General features: G+C 39.7%; 1 protein-coding gene across 1 annotated transcript in view; it reads right to left on the reverse strand.

The window, feature by feature from the left end:
* Positions 1-20,550, reverse strand: part of ANKS1B (ankyrin repeat and sterile alpha motif domain containing 1B) — a 1,249,898-nt gene that overhangs the window by 77,871 nt on the left and 1,151,477 nt on the right. The window contains exons 17-18 of the mRNA XM_031650180.1: positions 11,126-11,233; positions 8,281-8,460 (exon numbers count right to left, since the gene is read on the reverse strand). Coding sequence (XP_031506040.1) covers positions 8,281-8,460; positions 11,126-11,233 — 288 coding nt within the window. The remainder of the gene's footprint in view (positions 1-8,280; positions 8,461-11,125; positions 11,234-20,550) is intronic.

Below are 20,550 nucleotides of genomic sequence, written 5' to 3' on the forward strand. Positions count from 1 at the left end.
CTCAGTCTAGGAAGAGAAAACTAAGGCTCTGTGTAGCTAAGAAGCTTGTCCAAGGTTACAGAGGTAACAGATATCAGAGATGGGATTTTTCACTCTGGTCTCAGTTCTTCAAATCTGGCATTCTAACAAAGCTCATCAAATTAAGTATGAACAAATGAAATCAATACTCATCTGATATAGCAATTTTCCATCAGACAGTCTCAGAATTCCAAAGTCAGAGTGGATTTATTCAGCTGCCCATTATTGCTATTTCTGCTGGCTTAGAAACCAGCCCCTCTTCTAGTAGCAGCGGCCTGGCTGTTCATGGGAGGAGGTGCCTCCTTACTCCTCAGTCCACATGGTTCAGATGGAGCTAAAACCACCCCTGGTGTGGGACCTCTGTCTTGCTAATCAATCTGTCTCTCTCTCTCTCTTTCTTTCTCTCTCTCTCTCTCTCTCTCTCTCTCACACACACACACACACACACACCCCTTTGTAATTAGCTCAGGGAAGGACACTTGATCCAAACGAGGCTCACTTGAACTGATGGAACACAATACTGAGACTTTTTCTTTTTTGAGACAGAGTCTCGCTGTTTCTCAGGCTGGAGTGCAGTGGTGTGATCTTGCTCACTGTGAAGTCTGCCTCCTGGGTTCAAGCAGTTCTCATGCCTCAGCCTCCCAAGTAGCTGGGATTACACGCACCCATCACCATGCCCAGCTAATCTTTGTAGTTTTAGTAGATATGGGGTTTTGCCATGTTGCCCAGCCTGGTCTTGAACTCCTGGCCTCAAGTGATCCACCGGCCTCAGCCTCCCAAATTGCTAAGATTACAGGCATGAGCCACCATGCCTGGCCTGGGACTCTTTTTTTTTGACACTGTTGGAAAGATAGGTTCTCTTTCTTGTAACTTCAAGTTAAAGAGCAATTTGGCTTGAAACTCTCCACATGTAGAGGAAGGCTGTTTGGGAAAAGAGCCAACACAGAGAACAGCAGAGCCAAGAGATGGAGAGCCAGAGAGCAATGCAGCAAAACAGCACCTGGATCCAGGACTCCTGCCCTTTTCTGCTTAAGCCATCCTGAGTTGCATTTTTTGTTACTTACATGCATCTGGAGAAGTCCTTGCTGATAAATTACTTTAGGCCTATACATACAGAATTAACTGAGACACGGCCGCACAAACAGCCCTATTTCCACTAGATGTTAAAAAACGTTCTTTTACTTTTTTTTTACCACTGGAAAAAGAAAGGGAAGAAGGAGAAGGAGAATAAGAATCAGAGAATTCTCCTACCCTTGAAAATTTAGCAAGGGCAGATTATAACAGCAAAAACTGACCTGTGGACCCGAGAACTGGACTGTATGTAATAAGAAACATTCTGAAAATTTAACATGTGGAAAAATAACCTGCTGGGCCTCTTTGTGAACAAGTTGCTCACTGTTGACAAGCCTAAGGCACTACTAAATATCACAAGGTCAATTCCACTGAAATGGGGTTTTTATATACTGTCAGACTTTTTGTTTAGTTTTTTTGAAAATAGAATATTTTCTATTGATATCTTCTTTTTCTTTTTTAAAAAATCCATGGTCTGGTTTTAATTGGAAACAGTACCCTTGGTTAAGCACCAGCACATGGAGACAAGGTGGAGACATTGGAGCTTCTCTAGCAAAATGACTGGAGGTGTTTAGGGCTGACGGGGGTCTATGAGAATCAACTCTGGCTAATTTGCCTTCTTGATGAACTTGACGGGGAAGAAAATAATCTAGACCTGTAAGATGAGTATCAAATTCAGAAAAAGAATCCAAGTGATTCTCCCACTTCTTCCAATTATTTTTTTTTAACACTGAAGTACAGTATACACAAGACACCAATCATACTGACATTAGTGTGGCCTAAAAGACACTCATCATACTGGAATTTCTAATCCCAAAGTTGTGTCAGATAGAGCAGGGTGTATTTGCTAAAAGAAAATTAACTGACCATATTAAAAAAAAAGGTATACAATACATCAGGTTTAAATTCCAAGTATGGAAGCACTGTTTTCCACTTTTGTGTTGGTCATAGCTGGCTAGTGGTCTAGAGTTCTGGACTTGAAACAGGGCACAGGTATCATCAACATTCCAGATGATCTCTGAAGCTGGGGTGTCAGCTTGTCAACCTGACGAGCTACCAAGTTGGAAGCTCCTGATGGAAGAGCTTACTGAGTGCATTTTTGACCTTCTTTTTTGGTTATGTATGATCTGTCTGTGCTGAAGTATTAAGAGCTGCTCTTTAGACCTTCATGGAAGGAAATGTTGAAATCGTGGACAAGCTGAGCCTTTCTGAGTAGTGGCTATGTGATGAAAATCTAAATTAAATACTAGGCATTAACTTATGGACATTAAACACAAAATCTGATATGACGCAGTAATAGGAAAACTTGTTTAGTTTTGGGGGAAAAAACCACTTTCTTTTCTTTTCTTTGAGACAGAGTCTCCCTCTGTCACCCAGGCTGGAGTGCAGTGGCACCATCTCAGCTCACTGCAACCTCTGCCTCCAGAGTTCAAGCGATTCTCCTGTCTCAGCTCTCCTGTCTCAGCTGGGACTACAGGCATCCACCATCATGCCCGGCTAACTTTTTTTTTTTTTTTAATTGCTTTTTGAGTTTGTGGCACTGTGACTAGCCCAAGAATAATGCCTACGGTCTGTCTGTCTTCTCTATACCGTGACTGAAAGTGAACATCATTTCTAAAGTACTCTTAGGAGTACAGCTGTATTAATGACTTAACTATGCAGAGCTTCCAGCTAACTTTTGAATTTTTAGTAGAGATGGGGTTTCGCCACGTTGGCCAGGCTGGTTCCAAACTCCTGGCCTCAAGTGATCCGCCCGCCTTGGCCTCCCAAAGTGCTGGGATTACAGGCATGAGCCACCGTGCCCAGCCAAAAAAGCCACTTTCTAAAATGCTGTTTCTTTCAACATAGTTGTGCTATTTTCTGAAAACTGATTCCATAAATTCCAATAAAGCCAGAGCAGTCGGTAGAATTTCTAGGAACAATAGGCCTATTCTCTCAGGAAAAGTATATAAAGGAGAAGTTACTGTCCTGCTTCTTTCCCAGACATGGCAAAGTGTTTGCCTCATGGCTTTCTGGGATATCCATGCTTTTAAAGCTAACAGTGCTGTGCACAATATATTTCAATAAAGTTCCAAATTTCATTTAAAGAAAAAAAAAGCCCTCTGACTTGATATTTTATCTAACAGTGTTACAATAATAACGTGTTATTACCATATGACATTTTTTGTTACAATTTTGTAATCTGAATTGGTAGAGAAAGATGGCATCCATCCTCTGCTTTCCCTGGCTTTGAGATCATTCTACCCGGATCCCTCTGCATCGTGATATATGCTCCTAGGCAGATGATGTGTTTACACAATTAAAATAATAAAAGAAAAATGCAAATTCCATTCTCAATCTACATGCTAAATATGGGTAACACTGAAACAAAAGATGGTCTTTATAGAATGCTACAACCACCGGAGCACTTGCCCTTCAACTCTTTGTCATCAATTGGCCTACAATGAGTAGAGACCTTTGAATTAGGGACAGACAGATGATGTGTCTGAACTGATAGTCATATCTGTCTATATAGTGCTTTACAGTTTAGAATATGCTTTCATATAAATTATCTGATACATACAGCCTGAGAAGCAGACATCATCCACATTTTAAAGACAAAAAAATTGAAATTCAGAGTCACCACACAACTTGGTCCAGGTCACACAGCCAGAAAGAAACCAAATCAGAATTCCAACTGAAGAAGCCACGAAGGAAACAGCATCGACTATTTGGAGAAACACCACAAGCAAGAACTTGTTTGTAGACAGAGTTAACCCCACACCTACCTACAAAGCTTTTCACAAACATGGGAGACAGGCAGCGTTCTGACACACTGTGCAGGGTCTCTGCTGAAGGATCAACAAATAACCAGGGTAGTTTTGCATTTAAAGATTTCATGGTGTTAACCATGAGCTGATTCAATCAGTTTCCATTAAACTACTGTGATTTTATCTTCTGCTTGCTGTGCCTACACAAATGGAATCTATTACAGCACATGGGAAATAAGAATTTGCTGAACTGTTTTAAAAATATTTTATATCATTTGAATACAGAGGCAGGCACAGGGCATCAGGGACTACAGAGGAACAAGGATAGGGTTAGGCAGGCCAGGGCTTGAGTCCCAGCTCTGCCATTTACCAGCTGTGAGGCCAAGCACTCACCCTGCTTGGCACATGTACACATAGGCTCTTGTGAGGATTAAATAAGATACTGCATGTGCAATCCCAGGCATGAACCTGGTCACAGCAGTGCTTCTGTATGGCTCAGCTTCTACTTCCTTTCCTTTAATAGTATCAAAACAACAAACATTGGAAGAATGAAAATGTAATAGACAAAATGCTTTCAAATAGAGAAGTAATTGATCTAGTTGTATTTATTAATACTATTTAGATTGAGAAATATTAAGCTTGCAACTGAATTAATTTTCTAATAATTTAGAAAAAGTTTTTAGTGCCCCAGGTAATACTGTTTTTTTGTAATCTTAGACAAGAGCATTCAGAACATAAAGACTTTAAATTATACACTATTCTCACTAATATTTAAGTTAAAGTTTATGCAAATATATGCATTTCTTTTGCTGTTGAGAAGCCTTTGTTGTGTGAAAATACAAGTACTATTTCATTTTCTCATATGTATTTCTGTAAATGGAAGCCTTCTATAAATGGCTTAACTTGCAGCATTTGGAAACTGTTTTTTTTTTTTTTTTGCCTGAGTTTGGAGAATGTGGACTTAACCTTATTCATTCCATCACTCTCTTATTGTTCATTTTAAGCGTACTTAGACTTCTAAATATCATTCAAGAACACTTCTGAAGATTGCAGTTAGGTCTTAAATACTGAAAATATTTTCCTCCTTTGGATATATTTTCCATTTACTATCTGATTTCCACATAACTCAGAATTAAAAGCTGATCTGCCAGGTGCTGTATGCACATGAATAGTGTGTTGGACACCTTGTTTGTGCTAAAATGAGATAACAGATGTCAAAGTACTTTGAGAATTTAAAATCACTATGCACATTATGGTATAATTATACAAATGTGAATGCAACATTTATTTATTAGGGGTATGGAAATGGAGGAGTGTTTCAGAAATTCTGGGCTAATGAGTCCAGTTTAGAATTACAGGCTGGAGAAGCTGTCTTCAACATGATAGGAAACCCATCATTCAGATGTATTTCTATCATTACATTCAGTTCATGCTGAACTCAATTTTGTTTCTTGCATATTCATTTAAAATAATTTGATGCCAGAGTATTGCTTATATCAGAATAATAGCAAACAATACTCACAATATTTGCAAAACCTCTGTATTCCAACACAGGTATTTTAAATATTGTTTCAAATTGAAAACAATCAATTAAACACCATTCTAGCGTTTTATTTTAAATATCTGCCAACAAATTTGACAGGTAAAATGGACATTAAATTTATCTCAATTTAACGTTAAGCATTGGTTTTCCAAGTTAAGCAAAGCACTTTCAAACATCTGGTAAGCAGACCTCAAGAAGGCAAAACTCCTGTGAATTACTGCAGCTACCAGGAACTTAAGGTTTCTGGCCTAGGGCTAGAATTCCAAATCACTCTAGTGGTAGCTCAGTTAAACTTGAAGTAGAGGGGTTTCTAAGAACATAAATGTGTCCTGGTGATTTTCTCTCAACTGCATTCTTCTTTCTTTTGGTAGGTAAGAAAGAAAGACTGAAGGTGGACTTTTCCATTTTAGTGGGAAACGGACTGGTTAGGCAAGCATTAACCAAGCTACAGTAAGCTTCTTGGGAGAAATCCCTTGGGAAAGAACTGTAGGAATGGAGCTCCAGGTTGGAAGGAGGTATAACTGGCTGCTTGCTTGCAAGAATTTTAATTGCTAATTCAAGTCTTTAGGAAGACCCAACTTGATTGCCTAAACACAAAACTTTAGGGGAAAAAGTATGGTCTAGAGAGATATGACAGGTTTTTAAAAAAGTAAATAAATTTCAAAAAGTATTACAGCAAATGACCAAAAATAAGATAGAATAATAATAACCATCAGTTGAGTGGTTGACTGGTGGAAAAGTCACATAAATTGAATTGGTCAACAACAAAATGACAGAGTATTTCATATTTCGACAGGTTAAAGCACTATTTTTTAAGAGGTATGCATTCATTGCTCCATGGGTTTTGGCCTTGTCAGACTAGTGATCACGCTCAAAACTGCAGTTAACATCACCCAAAGAGCTGCAGTTCCAGAATCCCTTTTTCTTATTGATCAGATTCATGTGGTGTCATCTCCTATTTTCTCTGCAGCAGAAGTGCTGTATTGAACAGCAGGCTTTTAGAAAGCTTCTAATAAGCTCCCGGTTGCTGATGGAGCCTGTGTCTCTAGCAGTCACTCGATCATCGTTAGTACTCCACGTGAGGGGAATGCATGCGTGCACAGATGCTCTCGTTCACCACGTCGCATCAGCCTGCTTATCTCACTCTGCTTTCTGCTTTTGGGCTTTTCTCACCTGGCCAGATAAAAGCCCATACCATTTTCCCAAGGCTAAGACAGTTCTCGTAAGGGATGCATTTCTGATTGGAGTGACTCGTTAAAAGATTTGTGCTATTTGATACTACTGCCCCTGCTTGCGAACCTCAGGCAGCATGTAAGGGTGCAGTCTTGCTAGGTCACCTCTGAGTGTTTATACATAGGTTGAAGGGTAAGTCCTCTTAAAAAAAACTCCTGCAGTATATGGAGAAATTTCATAAATTATGCGAGCAGCTGAGAGAGGTAATTCTGTTATACTGAGGTTGACACAGTCAATAATAGCTAATGCTCATTCAAGAACTATCCTCCCTTACCCAGGGAAGAAATGGGCTCAGAAAAGACCCAGTTCATATTAATACATAAAGACTACATGGCTCAAGGTTAAAACAAACCACATCTCTGAAATGTTGTCATTAAGGAAATTTAACCACATATGTGATTCGAAAATATAATAAGTAACAGGAAATAAATGAAAAGTTTGGGGGGAAAAAAGCTTTCAGAGGCCCTATTTAAAAGAGCATCAGTGAAAACAGTAATAAAAATTAAAAGACAATACCTAGCAACAGAGAAAGAGAAAATTATTCTTATCTTGTTTCTCCTGTATTTTCCATCCCCTTTCAATAAAAGATTCTCCATAATCCCAGCATTGCCATTTCCTGCACAAATAACCCAGAGAACATTTCAAAATTAAAGGAGCTGAAAGAAGACACAGTATCCCAGGCCTTCTCTCCCCAAGGCAACTGCAGGCAGAATAGCCATGGTTTCCAGAACATTCTCTTCACATTTGTCTCTCGTGAGCTGCAGCATACAATGTTTACCAGTGGCTTTAAAAATAAAATCTCACTAAACAGTTGAGAAAAATATTTAACGACCAAGGCAAAGCAATTACAGTCAAATTTTCACCTCAAGATTCCCATCTTAGGTGTGGGAGGCAGAGAGAAGACTCCTGCACATCAGTCTGAACCTAGAATGAGGATGAAAAGAGTTGATTCTGCCGATAGTTGACAACAAATCCATATTTTTGCATCTCAGGGCAAAATGCGGAGCTACCCGCCCATCTGAATGTGCATTAAGAACAGCGCCACTGTTCGGTTAAGGCTGACTCAAGTTTCTAAGCAGCAATCCGAGGACAGGCTAGACATGAACATCCATACCAAAAACGTGGAAAGGTCCGAATGTGACAGATCTCCCTTTTCAATTATTTGTGCCAGAAAGCATCACTATTTTCAACTATTCAAGGTGACAATATGAGACAATGCAACTAGTCCCAGTAGAGCATTTCTGTATGAATGTATAGCTTTGGGAGGAAATTAACCACATCACACAGGGTTAATCCTTCCCTCCAAACTTCTGCCCCATTATCCAACCAATTTACATTTTGTATTCTAAACTTTTATTACTCATTTTCATTATGATTTTACTTCGACACAATATTATTCCCTGGGCAAGACTTTCTGGGTGCAATGAGATCAGACATAATTTCTTCAGCAGGAATGCCTAACAAGGACATGTGTACACATTCCATTCCCAGACATTTCTGTCTCAGTCTAGTTCAGATGAGCAAGGAATGAAAGGCGGGGCATAAAATGGTATAAATTCTACTTAGGCACGGGCAATAAGCATCCATAGGAAGCTACTGTTCAATATTAAAAGGCATTACCTGATATGGTTGAAAAAGATATCACAAAGGCTTATAACACCTTACCTGAGCCATCTGCCTCTCCAGTTTTGATCGGGGAATATCATCAAAGTAGTTTTCATTTCTTCTCCTCCTTGCATCGCCCTGCATGATAATGTGAGGAACGTCTAGGGAGCCACCAGTGGTGTAAGTGCTTTGGCTAAGTGATGGAGACAACTGAGGAGGAGTGTGATTACCACTGGGTTCCTGAATGGAAATACATCATGAAATAAATACCATGTTCCGTGGCTAACCTTTGGTTTCAAAATTGTGAAATACTGACAAGACAAACTGTGGGGGTGGGGAGTCGCTTTTGAAGCAACAGCCAAGGAATGAATGACATTCCACCATTTTATTAATGGCACAATCTAGTCAATACGTTTTTCCCCTAAGTATTTCAGGTCAAAGGTCTGAAATATCAAGAGTCAGGTTCTGTTTTCCTAAAGCAGCATCATGGATGGTCTCAGAAGGGAGGCACACCTATGTTGGGCACCTCTGACACTACTGTTTGTGTTTACAGGAAAGGAACTGGGCCCTCGTGTGGGCAGAGCGTCCTCACCATGGTAGATGCCATGATGAGAAAGCTAAAATGGGACCCAATGGGTCTTGATCCTTCATCAAAGAATGGTCTGACAACAGGGTTGGGAAGAGGACACAGTATGGCAACACAGCATGTCACACGCACAGACTGCAGAGCAGTGCATGCTACGACAGAGGATGCTTTTCCAAGGCAAAGACAACTCCATCCGAGGGAAACAGGTCAGGAGGAAGATAGGGGGCATAGACAGCTCAGCTCTACTGTTTGCAAGTAAAACAGGATTGGGATCATGGTGTTTCTTCAGATCCCTTCTCCTGCAGATATTCTGGACCTTCTGTGATAGATTTAGGTCCTACACTTTTTCTCGGAAATCTCTGTCTTTGATCTTTTTTTGTTCCCCTAAATCTCTTCCAGAGAGCCAGAATGAGAGGTTCAGAAGGGGAAGGAAAAAGAGCAGGGTAAGTAGCAGGAAATTACTTCTCTAAAGAGTTATTTTAGGATGACTACACTGATGGTGCTTATATCTTTCTCTCCTTCCATGTAGCAAAATGAAGGCAAAACAAAAATCACTTTTTTTTTTCTAATTTATTTGACGCTCCTCTTTCTAAAGGGTGAAATTTCTATTTGTACTTTTATGACTCCCAAAACTCTCAAGTAACCTCCAAATATTCCAGTGTACCCTAATGCCCCCAGTAATTAATTCAACCAGTATTCATGTAGTCCCTACCCATCCCACTCCAGTCTCTCTCAGGAGGCTAAGCTCGTCCTCCTGGAGCCAATTCTCTTGCATCCCCTGAAATCCTTGCGCATTTTCTTCTCCTCCAAAGCTGAATCAGACTCCAAATCCTAACAGCTCCTCTCCTGCCCCACCCTCTGTTATCCTGACAGTGGCTATGTTGTTTGCTGAAGTGTATTGATAAGAGGCAGGCCACTGCATTTCATCACGACGGTTACGTCTGGGTGCCATGCTTGTATTCATCCCTTCAGAAAGGAAATCAGAAACAAGCAAGTGCAGGACAAAAGAAAGAGAGCAGAGCGGGCACCCCACAGCTTTCAGGGAGATCTCAGCTTTTTGACGAATTTTAGAAAAGTTCTTATAGGACGCATGAACACTGGTGACTGCCAGCCACTTCTTGCCACTGCCATTTTGCCTGGAAATCATCTCTCTCATTTTCTCTCTGCCCTTTCCTCCCTCCCTTCCTTCACTTCCCCTTTATTTCTCTCTCCCTTCTACAGGTTCTCTCTAGTTTCCTACCTCATAATTCTTTTTTTTTTTTGAGATGGAATTTCGCTCTATCACCCAGGCTGGAGTGCAATGGCATGATCTTGGCTCACTGCAACCTCTGCCTCCTGGGTTCAAGCGATTCTCCTGCTTCAGCCTCCCGAGTAGCTGGGATTACAGGTGCGTGCCACCATGCCCGGTTAATTTTTTGTATTTTTAGTAGAGTTGGGTTTCACTGTGTTAGCTAGGATGGTCTCGATCTCCTGACCTCGTGATCTGCCTGCTTTGGCCTCCCAAAGTGCTGGGATTACAGGCATGAGCCACTACGCTGGGCTCCTACCTAATAATTCTAAAGTGTAGTTGAAGAAAAGAAATACCATTTATTAAGTAAGGTTTTAGATTTTCTATTCTGAATTTTTGAAGTGGGTAAAGTTGGACAAATTTTACTTCTTGAAAAAACAGAAGACCCTAAGGTTAATTTTAAATTGCTCTTTACTTAACTGTGGTCCTTGATCGATTTTCTTTCTGTGGGTTTGAGGAGTCTGACAGAAAACTCATTTCCGCTCTCCTGGTGTAATGGGGTGTGGGATGGGAGGTGAGGGAGTGGTTCTTTAAAGGTGGTGATTTGTCAGGCTGGATTCCATTATAGATGGATATCTAAATCTCAAAAATATATATTTAACTAATCTAGAAAAACAAATCTTGTTGTTTTGATTGTGTCAAACACAATCAAAAGGGAGATTGACTTTACACAGATACGGTAAGCTACAAATAAAAGAGCCTGCACTTGCTGATCTACTGCTTCAGTTGTATAAAGTGCATGTTTATAAAACCTATAAAACTGCACAAAATAATTCTTTTATTTCCTTACTCTGTTGCCCAGGCTGGAGTGCAGTGGTGCAATCTCTGCTCACTGCAACACTCCGCCTTCCGGGTTCAAGCGATTTTCATGCCTCAGCCTCCGGAGTAGCTGGGAGTACAGTCGGGCACAACCACACCTGGCTAATTTTTTCTGTTTTTAGTAGAGGCAGGATCTCACCATGTTGGCCAGGCTGGTCTCAAACAAGTAATTCTTAAGGGCAGAGAACCAAATGAATGTGCTTGGCACTTACCCTGAGGGTGATGGACCGAGGGGGCTTCTGTGGGGGATCGTCGTGCAGCCTGTCTCCCAGAGATGCCAAAATACGTTTCCTGTGGCCAATCAAATTGATTTTTAAAACCTGAAACAACATATATTTGGGTTAAATATTTCATTGGAGAACAAATAATTTTTCTATGTCCTAAAACATGTGGGGTGAAAAGAGATTTGTGCAGTTACCCCTGCACCATGAGATGTGGTGTGACGTCAGTGTGACTGTTGAAATCAAGAAAGATTGCAGTAGCATCTGGGAAGCCTGGAGTGGCTAAGTAGTAGGGGCAGAAAGAGAAGGGAGGACGGTTCTCCTTCTACTCATGCTGCCTGAGAGTCTTATTCCCAATGCAGCAGTCTCAAGACCTTGCCAGAATAGAAGCCAGCTCTTCTCATAAGCAGCTGAAAACTCACAGGATAAAATCTGAGTCCGGACTTGGCTTCGGGATAATGGGGACAGGCTGCTCTCTGTTTCTTTCCCTCCATCCAGCATATGCAGTCATGCCAGCCTCCTCTAGGTATTGGAAGCTCCACATTAATTCTCACCTTGGGGCCTCTACCCCTGCTCAATCACCTGCCTGGAACGCTCCCTCTCCCCACTGAGATTTTCAAATAACCAGGGAATTCTCATGGTTCTGGACACTGTTCTGGTGCTGTCTCCTCAGAAAGGTCTTCTCCCATCTCCTTATTGAAGGAGCCATGTCCTCAACCCCTGACACGCTCTCCATGATGATCCTCATTTTATCATGCTCTGAAAGCACTTTCTTTACAGGCTTAGTATTTGTGTTTTGTTCCACCCTCTCCAGGCAAGCTTTCTGAGAGCAGGGCACTGGCATATGTTGATCACTATTATTTCCCCAAAGCATAAAAGGATGACTAAAAAAAAAAATAAGGGATTAATGAATATGAAAGAATGAATGGTAATAGAGAGCTGCAAAATTAGAGTCATCTTGCATCAGGATACGGTTAGAATGAAGGACTGCCTATTGGGGTAGACTCAGAGCCTCCCCAGGATGGTATTTTGAATCTGACCTTGTTGCAAAGGGCACATGGTAGAAGAGCTCTCAAAGGGAACTGAGAATTGCAGTACCTCAGTCCTCAGCCCCATTCCTGGTGCTTTACCAGGGGCACACCCCTTTCAATCTTCCCAACTTCTCTATCTGGAAGGAGTTCTCACTTGACAGATGAAGAAACTGTGGTTCGGAGTGGTTAAGTCACCTACCCAAAAGCCAGCATGTGGTGTCTCTGGGATTTGAATCAGATTTGCCTGATTCCAAAGCATGTTCTACTCTAAAGTATACATCACAAAATTTGAGCACTTCTCCAAATATTACCAACTTCTTAAAAATATATTGTATATTTAATCCATTCATAAAAATGTGTTTACCTCTTCCCTACCCATGGGTAGTCCCAAGATAGAATAATCTTGTTGGGTAAGTAGTTTCCAAAGTCGTTACCGCATGTGTAAACTTTTTTCTTCTCTTTTCAAGTTTTAAGATAGAAGGTAGGGAGAGCATTTCTTTGGCAGGCATCCCATGCTACCTTGAATTTTTTTAAAATTTCAACTTTTATTTTAGATGTAGGTGGTATATGTGCAGGTTTGTTACATGGGCACACTGTGTGATGCTGAGGTCTGGGGTATGAACGATCCCGTCACGAGGTAGTATGCATAATACTCAAGTAGGTAGTTTTTCAGTCCTTGTCCCCTTCCTCCCTCCCCTCCTTTGTCATCCCCAGTGTCCACTGTTGCCATCTTTATGCCCATGAGTACTCAATGTTTAGCTCCCACTTATAAGTGCGAACATGCAATATTTAGTTTTCTGTCTCTGCATTAATTAACTTAAGGGTAATGGCCTTCAGCTGCATCCATGCTGCTGCAAAGGACATGATTTAGTTTTTTTATGTCTGTGTAGTATTTCATCTACCTTGACTTTTTATTTGTCTATTTGTTGGTTAACTTATGGGCCTTTCGGCCTAAACTGATGTATATTTTAAACTCACACTATGCCCTATTCCTTCGACAGCCACCCTCTGACCCATACCTGTTGATGATGAGGAGGGTAAATGTTAGCCAAGGTGAATGTCCCCATGCACCACATCCCTATGATTTTATAAAACCTTCATCTCCCCTGGCTGATGAATCCTAATCTTTGTAAGTTTGTTTTCATAAAGCAGCTCCTCTTTTCCATAAATCATTTCAGTTGACATCCTCTGGACTTTCTCCTACCCTATTATAGCTGCTTAAGGTTTGCTGAAAAAATGGCTCACCATATTGCAGGTATAAGTGAACCATGGCTTTACATGTATGCAGGATACTGTTTTCTGCTTTCAATACCCCTTTAAAATGTCCTTCCTAAGCACATGTGATTTCTAGCTAGCCTTTTAGCTGCAGTAGGAATAACTAGGGACAAAAGTATACACTGACTACAAAATCCCTTAATTTTGTTATAGCTAGTAGTTCAAAGCCCTTTAATCTAGGAGGGATGATTTGAATTATTTTTCCCTAAATTCCTTATCTTACAGTTGTCCAGGCAGAAGCCCATCTGGCATCCTTCTGCCCACTCACACAGCCCTGCGTTAGCTTTCTGCATTTATATTAACCAGTTTGGCATTTCACTACCTGGAAGAGCTTAGTGGTTTTTGCAAATCTGGAAATTTCAGCATGTATTCCTTTCAGATGATTTATAAATATGCTAACTAAGTGTGGCCCTACTGCTGATTACTTGCAGGCAGCATTGTTTACGCAATCCATAGAAATGCCCTTACATTCTTGTATTGTTTCTTTTTTAAAGCATCGAGATCAAATAATTGCTCCATCTCAGAAAAAACACAATAACCTTTCCAAAGGTATTTTGCAAGTCTAAACACAGTATATTTTCAAATTCTCTTTTATTCTCATTCTCAATTACTTTGCCAAAAGCTTCTATTGGATATAAATTCCTCCCACAAAATCTTTCTCCCAGCAGATAGCCGGACCTCATGCTGATGGTACTACCTTGCCCCTTCCCTGAGTCCTGCTAAAAATGTCTTTATAATAAAGACATTCATTTAATTATTATTATTTATAAAACTGACATTAAATAACATATAACTGTGGTACAATTGAGCTGATGTAATCTCCACTATTGCTTTTGGTTTAGCCTCCCACGACTTAATTTTGGGCAGGTTACCTGACTCCTCTGATCTCAGGTTTTCTCACATATAAAGTGAAGAAGTTAATGACAATTTCAAATGTTGTTGGGAAGATGAAGAGTAAATTGTGAGAATAATCAGCATAGTGCCTGACACATAGAAGTCGCAACTTTCACAGTGTGCTTATTCCAGTGAATGGGTTCTGAGGGTGCACAGGAATCCCGGCCCAGAAGAACAAGGACTTGGTCATTGTCATAAAGTCAATCATGTTAAAGAAATACACTGGAGCTTTGGATGAAGAGATGTGGCTAACTTTGGGAAAGCCCTCAATGAAGTAACTTATCCTAGTAGGAATGTGGCTGATTTCTAGCTATTAGTCTGAGGCCAGACCCAATTTAAAAGAATATGCTCTTCTCCCATCTACATTGCTTAATCTTCAATAGGAGGTAAGCTGAGGCACTCCTCTGCACTGAATCTTCATTGCTGTCTCCTCCATAGAGCTACCCAGATGAGGGTGGATTGATGAATGGATGGATGGATGGATACATAGATAGGAAACAAATCAACACAGGATGGTTAGTACTATCAAGATCACCTGGATAACTCTCCTTTTTATTAGAAATGAGCTCCCATCACTGAAGATACTGATGGTAACTTCCATTTCTTGAACATTTTCTATACTCTAGTTCTATGTTCTAGTTGTGTAGAAACTGTACCAAGTGGTTATACACGTATATAAATATCTCTTGTAATCCTTACAATAGCATACAATAAAACCATTCTCATTTTAGAGATGCAAAATTTGAGATTATGAAATGCTAAGGAACTTCTCCAAGGTCACACCGCTAAGAGGCACATGGCTAGGATGTGCACCTGATTCTTAACCTGCCCTTCACCACTCTCCTTGCTCTTCTTCTTGCTGTTAACCTCTACACCTTTTGACCTTTAGTTAAACTATTGGTTATGTCATCATGAGGCTTAAGACGTTGCTTCTTACTTTGAGTTATCATGTTTAAAGCATTTACGGAGGGCTTTGAGCATCTGAAAACATTAAAATAATTCACTTTTTCATAAGGCTTATAGCATTGTTAAAGCTACAGGCTACAAGGGCAGGTAACTCACAGTATTCCCTGTGAAATACATATATAGACCAAGCACAGGAAACCCTCATCATCCAAGATTCAATCTGAGCTGGCTCACTGTGGAGTGGTAGACAGGGTGACAGTTGGCTTCAAAATGTCCAAGTTGACAATAACAAATCTAATTGGCAAAACAATAACAGAATATTCCAAAGAAAGATGGTCATTATGGAAAAGTCAAGTCTGAAGGCTGTTGGGTTTGCCTTGAGTGAGAAGAGCTTAATAGCAGACTGTCTTTGCAAGCAGATGGGGTTCCTGAGGTAGTGGAATCCTATAACCCCAGGCATCATGGGTGAAAACCAGTATGAAAACTTTAGTTTTCAAAAACACCAGAGTAATGGTTACTGCAGTAGAGAAGAATTCTGTGTTTTCATTACTGCTTGGGTTAAAGTTAACTGTTCAGACAAAGAACATAATGGGAGTAAAAGACAAAATAATGGTAATATATTGGATATTTAGTTATTCTAAGATATTGAAGCAATTCAGTTCAACTCAAAAAACAATATTGAATTTCTGCTACCAATTATTTGGAGGATTCAAAGGGGAAAGTCCATGAACAGAGCTTACAATATTGGAGAGATCAGGCACAAATAACTATGTTATCACACTATTAACTAAGACAAAATTATTATACACATGAGCCTAAGAATGTGGCTCCAACTGCTGAGTTCCAATAGATAAGAAATAAAAGTTGGCCAGGCGTGGCGGCTCATGCCTGTAATCCCAGCACTTCGGGAGGCTGAGATGGCTGGATCACAAGGTCAGGAGATCGAGACCATCCTGGCTAACACAGTGAAACCCCATCTCTATTAAAAATACGAAAAAAAATTAGCCGGGCATGGTGGTACATGTCTGTAGTCCCAGTTATTCGGGAGGCTAAGGCAGGAGAATCACTTGAACCCGGGAGGTGGAGGTTGCAGTGAGCTGAGATTGCACCACTGCGCTCCAGCCTGGGCGATGGAGCAAGACTCTGTCTCAGAAAAAAAAAAATAAAGAAAAAGAAAAAGAAATAAAAGTTACTGCATGTGTTCTTAATGGTTTTTATTACAACTATTGTTAAGAGGAATGTGGGTCAAAGGCAAGGAATATTGTTGAAACAACAGGAGTCAGCCACAGGTGGGCATCCGTTCATCACAGCAGTAGCCACCTCCAGGAATTTTCTCCAGTATCACTTAAACAGGATAATTCCAGAAACCCCACTGTGAATCCCAGCAACAGAAGAATAACCATGCTGGATGACAATCCTATAATATCACGTCACTGCTGTTTATGTTTCTGGGTTTGGCTGTGGGAATTCGGCCGGACGGTATCATGATATGACCTTCTTACGGAATAGCTTACTTCAGAATATATGTCATAGCAAAGCTGAAAGTCAATGTACTTAAACTTCTTTTTTTCTTTTAAAATTTAATGTGATATAAAATTAAACATGTTTACATTTATATCACATTCAATTTAACATGTTTAATTTAAACATGATGTAAATGAAGCATTTTTCTTTATCTACTTTAACAAAATTAAATAACATTTTGATTATAATAGCTATACTGCTTTCCCATTTTAGATACTTTACAAAATACAGAAAAACAAGTAAGAGAACAAGTAATCCACAAACTATGTCTAAATAGATATATTTCCTTTTATTTTTTTCTCCCACGATTATGTTTTGTGGTGGTCATATCGTAAGTACCGTTTTCGCCTTTTTTTTCAGTTCTTTAAAGCTAGAGAACTTTTCTACATACACAACTCTCAGTAGACATTTTAACTAACTCCATATTATCACATTATTGTTTCAGAGAAGTATGTCATAATTCATTAAACATTTCCCCTACCGTTGAAAATTTTGGTTTGTGCTTCTTTCTGGATAGTAAACATTCCACATGCATAAATAATTCTATCATCCTACAATTTCCATTCTCACTGCCATGTTTACATAGACACAGCATGGAAAACACTAAAGAAGACTGCAAGAATCACACAAGTCATGCAGAAAAGTCATGTAGCAACAGTCTGTCTCCATGTTCTGCATGAAATCTCAATCCATTTATCACCGGCTAGACCAATTCCTCCTGGGAAAATCACAAGCCCACATAATGTTCCTCAGCGTCATATTTTGCATTTGTTATGTTTTTGGAGTTCAGAGTTAGCTAACAGATGTGAAATAGCACATATAGCTGGAATTCTTCAGAGAGTACACATGCAGCGATGCTGGGCACACAAGCGATTCTAGTTCTCACCACCAGGAGACTGCATCCTTTTTATTCCGAGATTTTTATTGAGGGAGGGAGTTCATCCTGCGTTTGGAACTCACTCCCATTTTAGGGGGTAGATTATTTCCCCTTTCCTTTCTAGATACTTGCCAACTAAAGAGAACAGCTCCTATGCAAGTCTATATAGCTCACCTGGCTTCAGAGTAGCCTCTTCTAATAAAACTGCAAGTGTTCTGAGCGGTTCTGGTGTTCCTAAATGCCAAGAATGGAAGTTGTGGCGGAAGTTGATCTGCTTTGTTCTCATCTGCAGAACTAAAATTGCAAATAATTGTCAAAGTTTTCCTCCCTGCCTGAGAACAATTTCTAAACACTTTCCACCTGAAAGCATCAAGGCAAAAGTGCCTGTATATAATTCCATTTCAGATTCCTGCAATCTTAGAAATCTTCACTTGAACTTGCATACAATTTTTGACCATGACATTTTTCTCTCTTATTTCTTGGACTGCAAAAATCCATGTCTGGCATGGGATGGTGAACAGAAAGAACTTAGGAGCAGAAAGTCATGACATTTGGCTCTTCTCTTACTCTTCTTCTAGCTAAGTAATCTTTAATGTCTTTGAGTTGTAATATAAAGGGGAGAATAACAGTCTTATTCAACAAATATTTCTTGGATTCCTTTCACATATAACCACCATGTTATGCAATTTGTGAGCCACAAAGAAGAAAAAATATCGAGTCCTCCAGGGCTCTCAATCCAGGTGGTAAAAAAATATTAAAACTATGTGAACATACGTGCGTATATATTTGTGTGTATGTATGTAGGCATCTATGTGTCTATGCATGCATGCATGTATGTATGTATGTATCTATCTATCTTTCTATCTATCATCCATCCATCTGTCTGAATATATACGTCTACACAGTCTTCCCAGCCTAAAAGGGGTTTCTGTGGATTGAATGAGAATGACTAGGAAGCTTATCTGGAATTATAAAACACAGAACTAAGGTACTAAGGTATCATTTCTGTTTTAAGTATCACAGAAACTTAAAACTTTCTTACCCTATCAACAATATTTGGATATTATCTTTGATATTTAAATGTGCCATTATGGATATCTCTGGGTAGATTTTAGATCCAGAATCATGCCTTCCACTTCTCCAACCTTCTCTCCTGTTATTTCTTTGTGCCACATATACACACTTGTGCATATTCCAGAATGTCTCTGCCTGGATTTTCATTAGTATCTCACAAGGATGAAATCGAGATCCACCTAAAGCCTTGCTTGCTCACCTTGGATTACATCGACCTTTCTTTCTCTGAATTTCTTTAGTATCTGTGGGCTGCCCTGTGCTGTTGACACGTGATACATCCTGGTGGGTACAGCTAGCTCTCTTTATTTGTGTATGTGTTTTACCTGATCAACTAGACTATAGGCGCTGGAAAGTCAGATATGGTGTTACTGTATCTCAGGGTTCTTCAATGCATCTAGCCCACGAGTACAACTCAAAGGTGATCTCTAAGATCTCAACTCAAACCCCTGTCAAGGTGGACAACAAATGAAGCAGGGGAGATGTCTCTAAAAGAAAAAGATGGAAGGAAAATAATACCTACATCTTATTTCCTTCCCTTTCTACTCTCAAGACTCTTCTACTCTTTCTGAGCTTTTGCACCTTAATTCCTACACACAGTCTTGCCATGGGTGATGCAAAATTTCCTTACGCCCCACCATCTGTAACTCTTTCCCTTTACCTCTGCCACTTCATCTAAAAAAATTCCCTCTGACTACAGTTTCCAAATTCCCTTTTCCTTCTGCTATTACTTTCCAAACGAACTGCTACTAAATAATCAGCAAATAACTGTTTGACAGATGCCACCGAAATACAACTGTACTAACCTACGGAAAGGAAAAGAGGTTCCAAGTCAAACAGCTCCAGAGAGAGCAAAGGATAGTCAGAAAGAGTGAGGAAGGAGGAATGTGTGTTTTCTCAATATAGTCTGTCTCATTAAATAGGAAATACTAATTATGAGGAAATGAGATCATCTTTGCATGAAAAGAGAGACCTTAATGGTATAATTGCCTCTGAACATTTAAGGGCTCTGGAGGTACAAAGCCTTCTTTTGTAATCAATGAGAATCTTAGGTTTATTTGTGAAGCTCTCTGAATTACCTCTTGATGAAGGTACTAATTTTCTGACTTTCACATAAACATTGCTTCAGAAGATTAAAAACACACACAAAATAAAACAATAAATCAGTTCCCAACTAATTTCCCTGAAAGTTACTTTTAAGTAAAGCTTGCTGCCAGGTAAGTTTTTATAGGAGAAATTTGGTTTATGTTGCTCAATAACCCTATCATTGGGGTTACTGAAGGAAAAATTTGTTACAAAAGAAAATGGGAAGTATGTGCAATATCCCAGATCTGAAGTTATTCTTGGAGATGTGAAGATGTGCTAATAGCATCTGAAAAGTGCAAATCTCCCTGCAGTACTATGAATACATAAAAATGCTCTGCATCCTAAGAAGTAGAGAGACTGCTGTTTTGCTATATTTTGCTAACCATGCAGGATATTTACTGCTAAGGAGGGTATTTTCCAACTTTATTTCCTTTCGATTTTTGAGATCATAAAATTTATGATCAATTACATTGTGTGACTGATGCTCTCAGTATTGTAAATGAAATTATGGTTATCAAAATTCATTAACATATGTCCATATAAAATAAACAGAAACATGCAACATACATGAATATACCCAAATATGGGTGAATATACCCATATTTGTAAAAGAAGCTCTAAGACAAATTGAGTCTCAAGAGACCATCCTAGGTAAGTGATGGCCTGGTTACTCCATTTTTGGGTTATAAACGGTCTTTTCTGCTCTGTTGCTGCTCTGCCCCTCTTCTTGATGTTTAGCTACTTTAATGACA

The sequence above is a fragment of the Papio anubis genome, chromosome 9 (genome assembly GCF_008728515.1).
Source record: "Papio anubis isolate 15944 chromosome 9, Panubis1.0, whole genome shotgun sequence".
NCBI lineage: Eukaryota > Metazoa > Chordata > Mammalia > Primates > Cercopithecidae > Papio > Papio anubis.